The 14593-nt window shown below is 36.9% G+C and overlaps 2 protein-coding genes across 10 annotated transcripts in view; one reads left to right on the top strand and one right to left on the bottom strand.

Moving 5' to 3' along the window:
• Positions 1-201: 201 nt before the first annotated feature.
• On the bottom strand, positions 202-3098 carry LOC139957709 (transcription factor Jun-like). The gene has a single exon (XM_071955305.1). It carries the CDS (start codon positions 2913-2915, stop codon positions 1926-1928), a length of 990 nt encoding a protein of 329 aa, XP_071811406.1. The 5' UTR covers positions 2916-3098; the 3' UTR covers positions 202-1925.
• Positions 3099-3263: 165 nt separating this feature from the next.
• The window catches only part of LOC139957612 (mutS protein homolog 5-like), a 116993-nt gene continuing 105663 nt past the window's right edge, over positions 3264-14593 (top strand). For 3 of the 9 annotated variants that reach the window (XM_071955304.1, XM_071955303.1, XM_071955296.1), the window contains exons 1-4: positions 3796-3929; positions 7409-7553; positions 9807-9930; positions 12166-12246. In XM_071955304.1, coding sequence (XP_071811405.1) covers positions 3889-3929; positions 7409-7553; positions 9807-9930; positions 12166-12246 — 391 coding nt within the window. In that variant the 5' untranslated portion in view covers positions 3796-3888. The other 6 variants (XM_071955302.1, XM_071955297.1, XM_071955298.1 and 3 more) reach the window with 6 other exon arrangements.

The raw sequence follows: 14593 nt of genomic DNA, 5'->3' as shown, positions 1-14593 counted from the left end.
ATACTCCTTTCTTCTTCTGCATGTCTTAACTATGAAAATTAAATGTTTTTCACTAAAGGGTGTGGCTTTTACTACTAGTACGGAAAATTAACAGCGTTGTTCAGAACCAGAGGAACTCCACCCTACTTTCATTTTTACATTGATTGCAGTTCTAATACTTTGCAAATGACAAGAAGGAAAAAGAATTACCAGAGACAAAAGTTTACAGTTTCACATTTTCTTTCCATCCATCAAGGTCAAAGTACAAAACAACAACAAATTTTGTAAACTTTGATATAAATATTGGCAAGACTTCAAAGAATGCCTACACATCTGTATTTTCTTTAAATTGCATTTGTACATAAAAATATCAGTAAGAACATGCCCATGTTCCTGACACTTCTATTGCCTCTCAGCACAGCTTTGAAAGACAAACAATCATGTTTCATGGCTATAAAAATCAAATCCTGCAGACCAACAATACTAGTCATAGTCTAGACTTTCAAAAGGAATGTTCCTTTGCAATGGCTGAATGAGACAAGATCGAACCCTTAAGAGGCTCACAAATTCAATACATTTACCATGGACTGTACAATAGCAGTTACATTAGTTTACAAACCATATGAGATAAGTTACATAAGATTTTCTTAGAATACTGTCAAGGAACCATACAAGCACATTACCAATTTATGCAATTCTACTTTAATACTTTTCAATCTAGGTAGAAAGTGTGTGTTCTCGAGCATTAGAAGTTAGCAGAACACAACAATATAACATTACACTCTGTATAGCTGGTGTTGCACCTAAAATGTTAAACATTTCAAACTGTTATGGATAGAATAGTCCAAATTTGATCTAGATAATTTTTCACTTCATCATTTACGACACTGAGATGAAAATACTCTCTTTCGACGTCTTGAGGATTAGCAACATTAAGTTACATTTTCCTTTGCCAAGATATATGCCCAAATTTTGAAGTTTTCACATATATACTACATATTCTGGCACAATAACTCTAGTAACCTTCAAGAGGCATGTTCAGTGAATAGACAGAAAGCCATGTATGAAGATCATATGGAGGAGACAGCTGATTTATAAATTGACTATCATGGAGCTTTCTCCATACAATAGAATATATTGCATTTCACAACACAAACCTGGGAAAATTAGCATGATGCATAACAAGCTAAATACGGCATTTGTAAACCCCTAGCCCAACATGTTGCAAATTGACATTACTAATTGCTCCCACAAAGACAACTATGCTAAACGGTTTGCAATTTACCAGACAAAGATAGCATTTCACAACACAACCTGGGGAAATTGCCCAATAACCATTTTTTTTCTTCACATAAATGATGAAAATAGCATGATGTATAACAAGCTTAAGAAGGCATCTGTAAATCTCTAGATCAACAGGTTGCAAATTGACCTTACTAATTGCTCCCACAAAGACATCTTTGCTTAATGGTTTGCAATTTACCAGATGACCATAGCATTTCACAACACACACCTGGGAAAATTTGCCCAATAACCATTTTTTCTCTTGACATAAATGATGAAATTAGCATGATGCATAATGAGCTAAAGGCATCGGTAAATCCCTAGCCCAACATGTTGCAAATTGACATTACTAATTGCTCCCACAAATACCTCTTTGCTGAATTTTACAATTTACCAGAAATATAGTGAAATATTGCCAGCAATGGTTTAGTGACGATTTGAAACCTGAAGTTCTTGCAAGTAAATGTAGTCATATCTGAAAAGTTTTTAATGCAGCACTGCATCCAAATCCTCATATATTGCCCAACTTCAGGTTCCTCGGCATTCAACATTCTTCTTCCGACTGAAGTATGGCAGCGTCATGTCATCACTGTTAACTCTTAGCACATCTTTCGATAAAGTGTACAAGTTGTGTTTGTATCCACTCAGAGAAAGGTACTCACTCAGAATGCCAATTGCTGAGCAAGCATAACTTGGCAACCACATTTCACATGTTCCATCACACCTTCTTTTAATTTGCAAACCTGTTCCCGAAGTTTTGTGGCTGCTGCTTGTAAATCTGCATTTTGTGACTTTAGATCCTGAACTTTATCCTCCAAACGTGAAATACGCTCCAGCTTTCGCTTCCTGCACTTACTAGCTGCGATGCGGTTTCTCAGGCGTTTTCGCTCAGATTTGATCCTTTCCTGTGTATCCATGTCTATCGGTGAAAGATCAAGACATTGAGCACTGGATGCAGCATGAAACACTGGCACAGTTTGTGGCTGTTCTTGAAGAGTACCAGGCTCAGTTTTAATGTGTGGAATTGATGGTAGAGCCTCCACATGATGATGAGTGTCAGACCATCCTGACTGAGGGACACTGTTTATCGAGTCAGGGGATGGGGAAGTATATGCAGAACTGTAAGAAGATGAACTATACACAGGTAGACTCACCGTTGATCCTGGTAAACTTGTAGCACTGGTAAGAATGGGATCATAACCTGTTGAAGTAACATTCGCACAGGACAGATTTGTCATGGTTGTATTACTGGTAGTGTTATGTTCTGTAACCGCTGGCTCAATTACACACGAGTTCTCAACTTGCTGTAAAACATGCAGGCTCGTTGGGACATCATCTTGCTTGCCGGACTCGTGAAGAGACTGCAATGCTTCCACGAATCCCTGAGCAAAGGCAGTTTGCTCGTCTGTGACATTCTTCGGGCAAATGAACTGCGTAGGGGTTGGCGTTGTGCAGATGTTTCCTTGCTGGTTTATAAACTTCTCTAGCTCTGGTGAAGCCAACTGAAGCATTTGCACGTCTGGTGTCGACAACACCGATTTCTTGCTGCTCTTCAAATCAAAATTCAACGTCATATTTCTCTTCATATTGATCAAATTGCCATTTGGTGCGTCCTCGTAAAACTGAGTCTCCATTTTCTTTTCGGCTGGCATACAGATAAAGATAAGTCAACTGGTACAAATGTAAGATAGTTAATTCACAGTGCACAATTTTCTCACGAAAACACAGTGACTCATTGGTTCTCCTAAAGTATATCTCCAAGTTTTTCAGGCTGTGTAGCGTTTGTTCATTACCAAACTAGCAGTGCGTTATCTACTCACAGGACAGTAGGTCTTTCCTGAATGATGTGTAACATCTGACTCATATTTTATATACACTGACTAAGGCGTCTAAAAATAGCCACATCACTCGTGACAGCCCAAAGTAACGTTCTGATTGGTTAATCGTGACGTATGCAATATATTTGCCAGGAAATCCCTCATTATGATTGGTTGCCACAACAGGGTGTATAAACACAGTGAGGAATTGTGGGAACAATCCTACGGAAGCAACTATAACTACCCAGCGTACTGTACATGATATTCGGTGAAAGGTGGCGATTTGACTGTTTGTTAGGTTAGTTGAAAATAATTTTATTAAAATAATGAGCGTTTTTTCACAGTTACGTTATTGAACTCTTTAAAATTGGTTAACTATTTTTATTTTCTAAATAATGGGACAATTCAAATCGATCTTCTTTGTGGTCATAAATCACGAAGTTTATAGATTATAGTTTATCCCTAAAACATTTTGGTAGGGTCTGAAACGTCAGCTCATTTCTGCTAAAAGCAGACGGAAATCTTATTACCACAACAAACACAACGCGTCACCACGTACATCATTCCTTATATGGGTGCTTGGGTTGAAGTTCTTCGTTCATGCAAACACAGGTGGGCGGGGAAATTTATCTTCCGGGAATTTTGTCAACAAGTGTCTGTTCGTAACGTGTGTGTTAGTGTACACGTACCCGTTGTGACATGATATACCGTACATGTTAAGGTTAGACTTACCACCCTTTAACCTGCTTCAAAATTTCATAGACCGGAAGAACGTGGGCAGAGTTCGGAATGTACGCTAAATAGATATATGTCTATGGCCTGGGCTCCGGTAGTGATTACGAAATATCAGCATGAGCATATTCTATAGTGTAATATTACTTATGAGTAAGAGCGAATTTCATTGAACTTGAACTTGCGTAAACATTGACAGTTGACTTGCTAGGCTAATACTAGTAGGCCTAGTAGCAGTAGCCTAGGTAGCTCATAACTCAGTGATATACCTGCGTAAGGCTACATAAGGCCATCTTTTAAGTGATCGATGAAGTCATGATCAGCGCTGTCACGGTGTGCATTAGGTCTAAAGTTAAATATTGCGTTAACTTTCATCCAGTCTTGTAGACTACCGACTGGCCTAAATGTTAGTAGGCCTTTATCTGACGTAACAATGTAGACCTACATCGTTAACCTGGGTACCTAGCCTAACTTTCATGTTTGGTGGCGATAATTTCGGTAATTTTCATGAAAGTTTCTGTTCCCCAAATTGCACTAAGAAGTAACATCGTCAATTTTACAAATTCCAAATCTTGCTAAATTAACTGTTCAGACTTATTACAAACAAGGCTACGCAAGACTGTATTAAATTGGAAGGCTTTGATTTAGGCATCGACTGTACCCTCTTGAAAGCTGAAGATGTATCCCGACAAGCTTGTCTTGTCCGTACTGCATTCAGTTGTGGCAGTAATCTACTTCCTTGGGTTATCCATCCTCCAAGTTATCCTGAGTATTCTATAAACTCACAATGACCTCTTTGCAGTACCACAAACAAGTCATGGTAGATTATTAAAAAAAAAACTATTGCTATTGTGTTTGCCAAAAGCTCATGAATTTCCAAAATAATTTGAAATTCAATCTTGTTATTTAGAATTGTTTCACCTTTCTTTGGATTTATGTTATTTTATTTTTCTTCCAGTCTAATTCTTTTCTTGTGGTTACTAGCTTGATAATGAACCTTTGTTTTTCTAGTGTCCATCATATGTAGGCCTACTCGTTAATTTTTGTATTTGAGTTGAATTAGGCTCTGAGAACAGAGTAAGCACTTCACGTCAGATGTTATGGCGAAATGTAACTGTAAGTGTAAACTTGCAACCTGTAACATTATAGGAAAGAAAACCGTGGGCAAAAATTATGAGCAACAGTTACTACTGATCATGATTGTAATTAGTTTGTTATTTACGGCAGTTGACTTTGTCTAAGGGTCATCATTATATAGCAGTACATTATAAAATTAAATAATGAAATGTCACAGGGAGGTATGATGCTGCAAAGAAGGCAGTAACAGAACTTTTAACCAGCCCTGATTTGTTAGGGTCTTTCTCTTGTTGTGTTTGTGTCAAATTCATCAGCCACTTTCAGCCTGGGAAGATCGGCTCACAAGGGGGTGGACAGTAGACTGGGTTTTTGAGCGGTTAGGTTTTTCAGATCGCCTGCAGTGACTGGCTGAGTGACAGTTTAAACGTTAGCCACAATTTGTTTTATAAGTACAGCTGTACACTCAGATGCATATTAAGTATATCCTATTGTGTACAATGTCATTGGCTTGGAGGTGCACCATTTCCATTTATCTGATAGTTCTGCACCTCTGTTAAAGGTTTTGGAGCACATAACTATATTTAAGAAAGAGGAATATTCTAAAATAAGAATGATATCATCTTATTTTAATTTATTTTATTTTATATTTTATTTTATTTTTACTATGTTTGTAGTTTGTACAGAATGTATTCTTAGCCCTGGTGGAGGTCCTGGGTTCTTCAACCGTCAATTTTACACTTTCAGATGTGTAATTGAAGTACAAAAGTTCATTTGAGAAAAGAAGTCTATTTGATTGGAATGTATTTGAAAACCCACCCATTCCATTTTGAGATATTTCTTGCTCTTTTTTGTACTACTTTGATTTTCAGGGAGAGGGGGGGGTTTCCCTGCCACCGTGGGTGCCCATGACCACATAGAGTACTTACTGAAACAGCGTTTACAAGTTCCAGCAGTGTGAAATATGTAGTCTTCTCTTGTTCACTTAGTCCAAGACTGGAATATTCATACAGTATCTTATTTGGCATGTCAATGGTGCTTGTGATAACCTTTTGTAACTATCTGTATGGATAAGAAGCAAACAGTAGTAGTACACAGTGTGTTGTAGTCTCATGAACATACATACAGTGTTAACTTTGATGATTCATAATGAATTGATTTTATGTCAACTGGGATTCTGAGTGGAGTGAGTCAAGCTAGTAGTAGGCAGTTCCTTCCTTCTATTAAGACTAAGTGATGGTTCATTAACAAGACAGATCTGTTCTGTCTCACTACATCCCACTAAAACTTGAGTACTTATAGCAGTAACAAATCTAAACATGATGCTTTAATCAAGTTTTCTGTAGGATTCAGGATTTTAATTAGGGAGGCACCATTGCACCAGTTTCAATTTTAAATCTGGTTGGCTGCAGGATCCCTGGATACAGTAAAAAAAAGTCTGGCTGGATTTACTGGACTAACATCGAATTGTTTTGGTAGGATAAAGGGGTAGTGGGGTGGGGGGGGGGTGAGAATAAAAAATCTAAACACTCTTCTCTTTTCATGTTATTCAGTGGGTGATATTAAACAAAGGAGGCTCCTCTGTCTGGCATTCTAGGGCATATCAACCAACCAGACATTAGGATTTTGGGAAATCCTGCTGCACAGCCACAACTGTGCAGAACCACAGCAGGGAATTATATAAGAAATTCAAAATATAAAGAGAATGTCCCCACCCCTTTAAGGCTGACTGAAAATATTTCTTGGTCTAAGTCAGCATTTCATAACAATCTTGAGCGAACATAACAGTTTTTCTTTACTTGCTCATGTTTACACTTCCTTTCAAATTACATTATTCATTAGGGGAGTATAAAAGTGGAATGAATTTTAAAGTTGGCAGTTTGTTTTAATCAGGATAATTTTTTTATTTTATCACAACAGTTGACCATTTGAAATATTAACAAAGTAAGCAATCATCTGGGAATTTTTTCTTCTTCAATCTTTTAAATGATGTAACTAGGAAATGAAGCTGTAATTTGAAAACTAGTAGGACTTACATGTTGACTGAACCATAGCATATGGTCATGCACTGTAATACAGGTAAGGCTTGAGGCAGAAATTGTGTGTGATAACTCAAGATAGGAACAATATGGTGAATAGGATGGGTGGGATTGGTATTGCTGGGGCTCAAATGAAAAGGTTTTACCTAAAGTGTTAAATTAAAAGTCTGATTTTTCTGTTGATGCATTGTAATTACTGACCTGATTCTGGTTTGTGAATTTCTTAAATACTGCCTGAATGCCGGCCAGATTTGAAATCCAGTGCACTCCTCATTTCAAGTTTATTTTTATAAGGGGGAACTTGACTTTACCTTTGCAGAGAGTAACATATATGTTCAATTGCGCCAAAATATAGGTTTTGGAGAAATGTCTCATTATTTTGATTTTGTAGTAAGACTATTAAAGCTTTCTTCAAAAGAGGTCAGAACATGTGTATGATGTATGAAAACCTAAATTGTTTCTTGGAAACTTTGAAACCCTCAGAATGTTAATGACTCACCAGGGCTTGAATACTACACCTGATCAGAGTATGAGGTTAGACTTTATCAGTGATGAAGATACAGTACTTAGACCTACCTCTGGTGAAGATGGAATCAGGTCAGAAGAGGATAAAGAAGATGACATTGAGGTAGCTTAGTTTCTTTCAAATTTTGACACCAGGAGAAAAATGTTCAACTTTGAAGCGTATTTAACCTTGTGACCTCAGAATTAGTAGTCCTGCTCATCCCACTGATCTGTCCAGTATTAAATGACATTACCTATGTAATTATTTCTTTTCTGAGAGGTGCCAATAATAGGCTGTGGTACCTTGCTATCATTGTACCACTGGGGTTGGATCACATGATCAATTCATCAGAGGTACCCTAAATGAGGCAGGGAAGAGATTTCAAAAGAAATTTGGCTATTTGTGAGTTGCAATTTGACAAATGTTGAAAGAATAAGAAGGCTTTGTCTAAGGTAGGATTCAAACTGGTCAATTTTCCACAGGATCACAAGTCCTGTGCTCTACCAGTTTCTATCAAGAATGAAATAAGGTGGCTCATCAACAATATCATGAAGTATAACCAAGTTATTTTCAAAAATTCAAGTTTGAAAGCAATGACTGAGAGTAAGTCTTCACAAGGTTGAAAGGGAACCTATGAAGTCAGTTTACTGCTTCACCTTCATGGTTCAAAAACCCAGTTTGCTAAATTGTTTGTGTATCTTAGTATTGATTATTTGGTCAATCTTCTCCTTATTATTTGTAAACATAGAACTTTCTTTGAACCTGTGGTAGACATCATTATTTTGACCAGAGAAATTGGACACGTTCTAATTGCTCGTTTCCACCTCATTATTAATCATTTCCTTCCTTCTTTTAATAAAAGGAAATTAAAACAAAGAGTTCAAGGTGTGCATCCTTACTATGGTGTGTCCATGTCAGTTTTACCTAGGTCTTTCCATTAGGTTAAATCCATCCATGTAACTTCAGGAAACAAATGATTTAGTTTTTACTTGGTTTGATACTTGAGTACTGTCACAACTCTCTTCAAACTTATTACTTCTATATAAATTCCCTAATAACACAAAAAAATAGAAACCACTTTTGTAAACAAACACAGTTGAGCCTTATGCTTCATCATTTGGTGATTCCAGAATTGCAAACTGAGCTGCATTTGCTTGCACATAAGATATTGTAGAGCACAGGAATCTGTGGAAACATCAAATAAGCATGTGTCATGCACCAGCTCTTCAAAATTGTGTTGGTGTTATTCGGTGAGTAAGAGGGGATGACTACACATTTAGATTCAATAGGTCTATAGTAGGAATCGTATGGTACATGTTTAACAGTTTTCCATACAAACATACTCAAACACCTTTGTTTTGAATAAAATCCTTTGCTCGTTATGCATGCAGCTTGAACTACAGTCTAGTTATTTGGTGTAAATGTTTAGCAGACTGGGCAAGTTATGGATGTACAGTATAGCATCATTGTTTATAACAGTTGCAAAGCTTTTAGACTTGTACTAAAGCAGGTAGCTGCCTACTTAGTACAACTATCCTGTCTGTTTTGGCATTGTTCACCTTGTCTCAAAATCAGACCTCCAAATTTAGGTCATTCACTGGCTAAATGCCAGTGGATTTCTCCGTTTGCCAGAAAAAACGTAAGAATTGGTATTTCTCTGTCAGTAAAGGCACATGTTGCTTTTTTATTAATTAATGGGAAGTGCTACCTGTAGTCAGAATTTGATTTAACTACTAGTTTTTCAAGTGCACTGGCATGTTTGAGCTAGTCTCAAAAATTGTGAAATTCTAGGCCTAAAATCCATCAACTTGTCAAGGAGAAAAATGGTCCATACCTTGGATAATTTAATGTACACAATGTTAATATTAAAGTTCACTGATAATGTAAAAGTTGTCACTAATAATTCAATAGAACTGGAGGAGAATAGGGTTAGGGTAAATCCAAACATATTTCAACTTAATTTTCCTTCTGATACCCAATCCTCCAAGATACAAAATGGTTCTGTCCTCACTAAATGTGTAATGTTGCAAACTGCAGTGATCGAGTGGCTATAGGTGGGCAGTGGAGCTGCCTCCCTGAAGCTAAACACCATGAAAACCAAATGCTGATAAATCCGTATGTTCTTCAATAAATTCCTCTTAGCCACTCATCTTCAAAAACAGGCCTGCTGCTGTTCTCTGCTTATATTTGCCATGCATCCTCCCGTAAGCTTGAACAACTCTTCTGCCTCCTCAGCATTCTTCATGTACAGGTTCTTCCCAAGATCCCATCCTATTAAATAGATAAATTTACATTCAGTGTTAACATTGATACCAAGCTCATATTTAGCCTGCTTGCTTTGAGGGAAGTTTTTGAACCTTTGAGTTTCTTTGTCAGATTTATCTCAGTGTTATCTGGAATGGAGGCAAGCTTGGAGCAGCATGCTACAACGTGCAGACTGCAGAGATATATATGCTTAAAGATACTGCGGAAACAGAAAACTTTGTCATTCTGAAGAAAGGTGAGTTCATGTCTCAGTTTACCCTCATAAGATGATGTATTGGGATGAGCATACTTAGAGACTTTTATAATAGAGTAGATACTAGAGTAAACTAGCAAATGTTGAGTTCAACAAGAGTCTGAAAACCCTGGTTGACATGAGAACTCACAAAGTAAAGCTTGAATCAACTTGGCACTTGGTGTTTAGATTTCCCTATAGAAGTGAGTATCAAAAACCCTTTTGTACTCATTTCTTAGGTCAATAGAAGGGTTTTAAGGTAAACAAAAGTGGTGTTAGGGTCAACAGAAGTGGTTTTAGCACTTTATCTTGAGCAGGGGATGGTGGGATCGGGGATGGGTTGGGGTGGGGGAGAGAATCTGGATCTGATTCTCCCCTCAAGATCAACTTCCTAGAGTGAAAGCAATGTTAATTGGTAACAGTGAGATAAATCACTGAATTGAGTATTTTACAAGTTGGATGTGAAAGGGTCATTTGAAGTGAACAAAAGTCAAAGTTTGAAAACCTTGTAAACACACAATCTCCTAAAGTAAAGCATGAATGAACTTTGTAATTGATAAGTAATAAGTCTTGTTGATCACTTGAAGTCAGTAATGGTTAGCACTTAAAAACCATGTTAATGTTGAATATTCCCTATGAAATGTTACAAGTGATTCCTTTACCATTTTGGCACTCTTTTAGTAAATATTTGCAGGATTCCATGGGTTTTTGCTGTCCACATACAGTAGGTCCAGTTATCATTTGTGCTCATTAATAGGTGATATTCTTTGACCCCAGGAGGCCTCGCACATAATGAGTGACATGAAACAGAAAAGTTACACACTGGTAATAATAGTTTACCTTTATTAATCAGTTTGCCTAGCTTGTTTTAGACACAGCGGAATAGAAGTATCTTTACATATATAGAATAAGTTAGATTTGTGAAAGTTTTCCTCAGAGGGAACTTTGGAGATTGGAAAGAGCTATTACAAAACATCAATATACTGTTAGTCCTTACACCTACAAATGAGAAGTTTCATTACGAGTTTGCTGATGAATTTCGGAAAACAAACTTTCAAAGCAGATTCAATATTTCTTATTTTAAATGCACTCTGACCAGGTGGGTTTAATGGAGCAAAGCTGTCACCATCGAAAGAAAGAAATTTATTTTCTGTTACCCTTATGGCGCCATTGATTTACAGTGAAATCACTGCGACTGCCCATATCAGCATGTTCATTACACAAATGTAACCTACATATACTCGTATCATCCACTTTTTTTACCCAATTTCACGGAGGAAATGTCTGGAAACACCTGTTTATTCCTAGCAATGGAAGGAAATGACAAAATTTTGCAAGCTACATCGTTAAGACCAAAAGAAAGATACTGTTCAAGAGAATTACACCTGTACAGGATAGCCACGAAAGTGAAAGTAAGTCCTAGGCCTAAACAAAACAGAGAATTGATTGGGGCTTGCAAATTCTGATTGAAGTTTGTAGAATCTACAGACTGGTTATGTTTAACGAAGATAACTCAATAAAAATAATGAATATTAATATGAAAATTGCATAGAAAGGTGTCATTTTCACACTGGGCTTTTAAGGCAGTAAAGCTGGAAAGGTCGAAGTTAAAATTTGGCAAACACACATTGGGACTTTAAAAAAACATACACATCCAAAAACACAGCAGATATAATTTCAGGCAAAACTGGTATATATATATATGATAAAATACTATTTGCATCATCCAAATTGAATTTCTCTCAAGTATAATACCATTCTAATTAATTATACTAAATAGAACTGTATTACACTTAAGTTGAAAGCTATTTCATGTTAGTGGAAAATGTGTTTTATTTAACTGGAATTGTAGTTTACCCAAGTGAAGTAGAGTCATCTCCACTTAAACAGAACTCAGTCCCAGAGCAATGTTATTTTGCTTGGGTTACAACTCATCACTTAACAACATGCATGGCACTGCTGTAGGTTTACAAATTATCTAACAGAAGTCTCTCCATCAACCATTCAAATACAGTAGGCTTACAAAACTTTAGGACTTTGTGTTCAAGTAGGATGTCTTCAAGTTTAAATTGTTTCGCTTGCCGTACACACTACCTGGTCTTGGAACTTCCTATTAAGAGAATTTATATGAGAATTTAACTCTTTTAGATCTGATTTTCCCAGTAACAAACAAGGCCTATTCATATTGCTAGAGTAAATATTGAGTTTCATTGTGTGCTATTTCCTTTTGTATAACAGTGTGTCATCAACTGAGACCGAAACATGTGATCACAAGTACAAAGGCTGACGAAAGGTTCTTGAAAGCTGTTAGGGACTTTGGTAAGTATAATTCACAGGATGTGGCATTCATGGGTAACGGCGTGGAACTGATTGATGAAAACACAACTGTATAGGGCAGTCAGCTAAAAAGGAGTTTCCGGTTGAAATTCCTTTCTATGGAAGTGTTTTGTAAAAATTTAGGTAATGGGTTTATCCAACAGAACTTGGTGGAGCTTATCTAATCCAAGTTGCATTATGGTAGTTATTAGAAATTTATAGAACCCTTACTTTATTACTGGTGTGTCTGGTGAGGTATCGAATAACTCCATACAATTTGCTCCTGTGTACCCAAATTTACACGTGTAGGCTGTATGTGAAGCGTAGACAGTAGAAATCAATTCTAACAGTTCATGATACTGTTTGCATGTGTACTATACAAGTGAAAGTTGAATCATGAGAGATAAGGATCAATACTGTTTAAGGACTTTTAACATGTTTCATTGTGTTTCCTTCTTTGTCAATCTATGTAGTTATTACTCATAGGCAAGTTTTCCAGAGTCTTCCTCTTATAAAATCTTAAATTCATTGAGAATTGTTTGACAGTATTTTTGTCGGGGAAGTAGCAGGAATACATAGAACAGCCCAGGCTACCCCTGTATTCTTTTAAATAAATCAACATGTAATGATTGTCACGGGTAAGGTAGAACTATTCGCTGGACAACGTAAATACTCGAGGCGGATGGCGTGTGTCTTTTCTATGAGTTTTATTTACTCCTCGTAACCAGGGGCAAAAACCGGAATTCGGTCAGTTTCCGGCTTTTACACGCTTCGGTACGTCCTTTACGATATATGACAAGATATATATATATATATATATATTGCTACGAATTCACCAGCGGGGAACTGAAGTTGCCCCTACATATACTATATTAGAATAGTGAAGTACTGCGGGCTAACGTCGCCCAACGGACATCGTGTCCAACTGCCACAAGTAACTGCTGTGGTGCACCCAGCACCCTTGCACCAAGTATACTGTACCAAACACGAATACCACGCCCTGACCTGCTTACCCGGCCTATTCATACCAACCCTTTACCTGCATTTTATGCAAATTAATCTAAACAAAGACTTGCACAAATTCCATTGATGCCCGTCGAGCAATCGGTGAATTAAACAAAGCATATACTAGAATGTCGTATGTTACTAATTTGAACTTCGTGGGCAAAACAGACAACAAATGAATATTCATGAGTAAATTTATACAGCTGCACGATAGTCGTTAGACTTGCGTCAAGCATACTCGTGACACTGATGCTAAGCAATGTTTCTGATCTTGAGATTTAATATTGTTTGTTAAGGAGGTGAAAGGGTATTTGAGGTCATCATAGGTCAAATGAAGAGCAAAGAATTGTCAACACGATATCTCTAATAGGTTTCGTCATTTCCTAAGAGGAATCTGAGCTCATCAGAGCCTATCTGAGCTCATCAGAGTGAAATCCTTTTAAACACAGTATCTCAAAAAGGGAATCTCTGACACATCTCATACTTTGCATGTACATTCATGTGAATGTATCATACCGAGTAGGCAAAGCCAATAATACTTTCTGGAGGCAAAAGGTTATTTGAGGTCACCAGATTTAAACTTGTAAAAAAACCTTGTAAATATATCTTCAAACGGGAAGCTTGTGCCATTATCAGTCTGGTTGCTGTTTAATACAAGTGAACACAACATAATTAAATCTGATCATACCAGCTGACACCTGTTTTGCCCTTGCAAATGTTCTTAGCAAGAATCCCAAGAAAAATGTTCACAATCAGAGTTGTAAACATGGCATATTCAGACCTATGAACAATGTGCTGCAGTCAAACACAATGTAAGAAGTAACATGTAATGTTGAATGTATATCTACAGTAGTAGCGTATCACCCTGAGTTGCAAAGTACTTCTGAGGTTCCGCTGAGAATATAAGTTAAATATAAGTTATAGAATATAAGTTATAACATGTGGAACCCCCGACTAAATCATTTAAAAAATTTAGTCTTTTAAAAAGCTGCAAAGAGTATCATGGATGCAGTATGTTAAAGCATCAGTGACTGATGATAAGATTTTATTTTGAGAACCAAGTTTGCGTATCACAATTTGCTGCCGGTTGGTTTACAAAATGTTTCAAACATGAAGCACATGCTATTTTTGGATAGGCTTAGTTGTTAGTTTAGCTGGCTAATGATAGGATATAATTTGTAATGGATATTATATAAATTGAAGAAAATGTTTTCGTTTTGGTTCTGTTAAACACTAGGGGTCGAAAAGCCTGGATAGGCTAAAGTCTTGTCTACATGTAGTCAGTATTATTCATCGCACGATGTAGCATTGTGCGGTAGTGCAAATTTCACATGACCGGTAGTGT

The sequence above is a fragment of the Apostichopus japonicus genome, chromosome 2 (assembly GCF_037975245.1).
Source record: "Apostichopus japonicus isolate 1M-3 chromosome 2, ASM3797524v1, whole genome shotgun sequence".
In the NCBI taxonomy this organism is placed as follows: Eukaryota; Metazoa; Echinodermata; class Holothuroidea; order Aspidochirotida; family Stichopodidae; genus Apostichopus; species Apostichopus japonicus.
Note: the sequence above shows the minus strand (reverse complement) of the source record. Positions and strands in the feature narration are given on the sequence as shown.

Excerpts from the sequence above, each read along its gene's own strand:
- LOC139957709 (XM_071955305.1), bottom strand. The coding sequence starts at position 2,915 with ATGCCAGCCGAAAAGAAAATGGAGACTCAGTTTTACGAGGACGCACCA.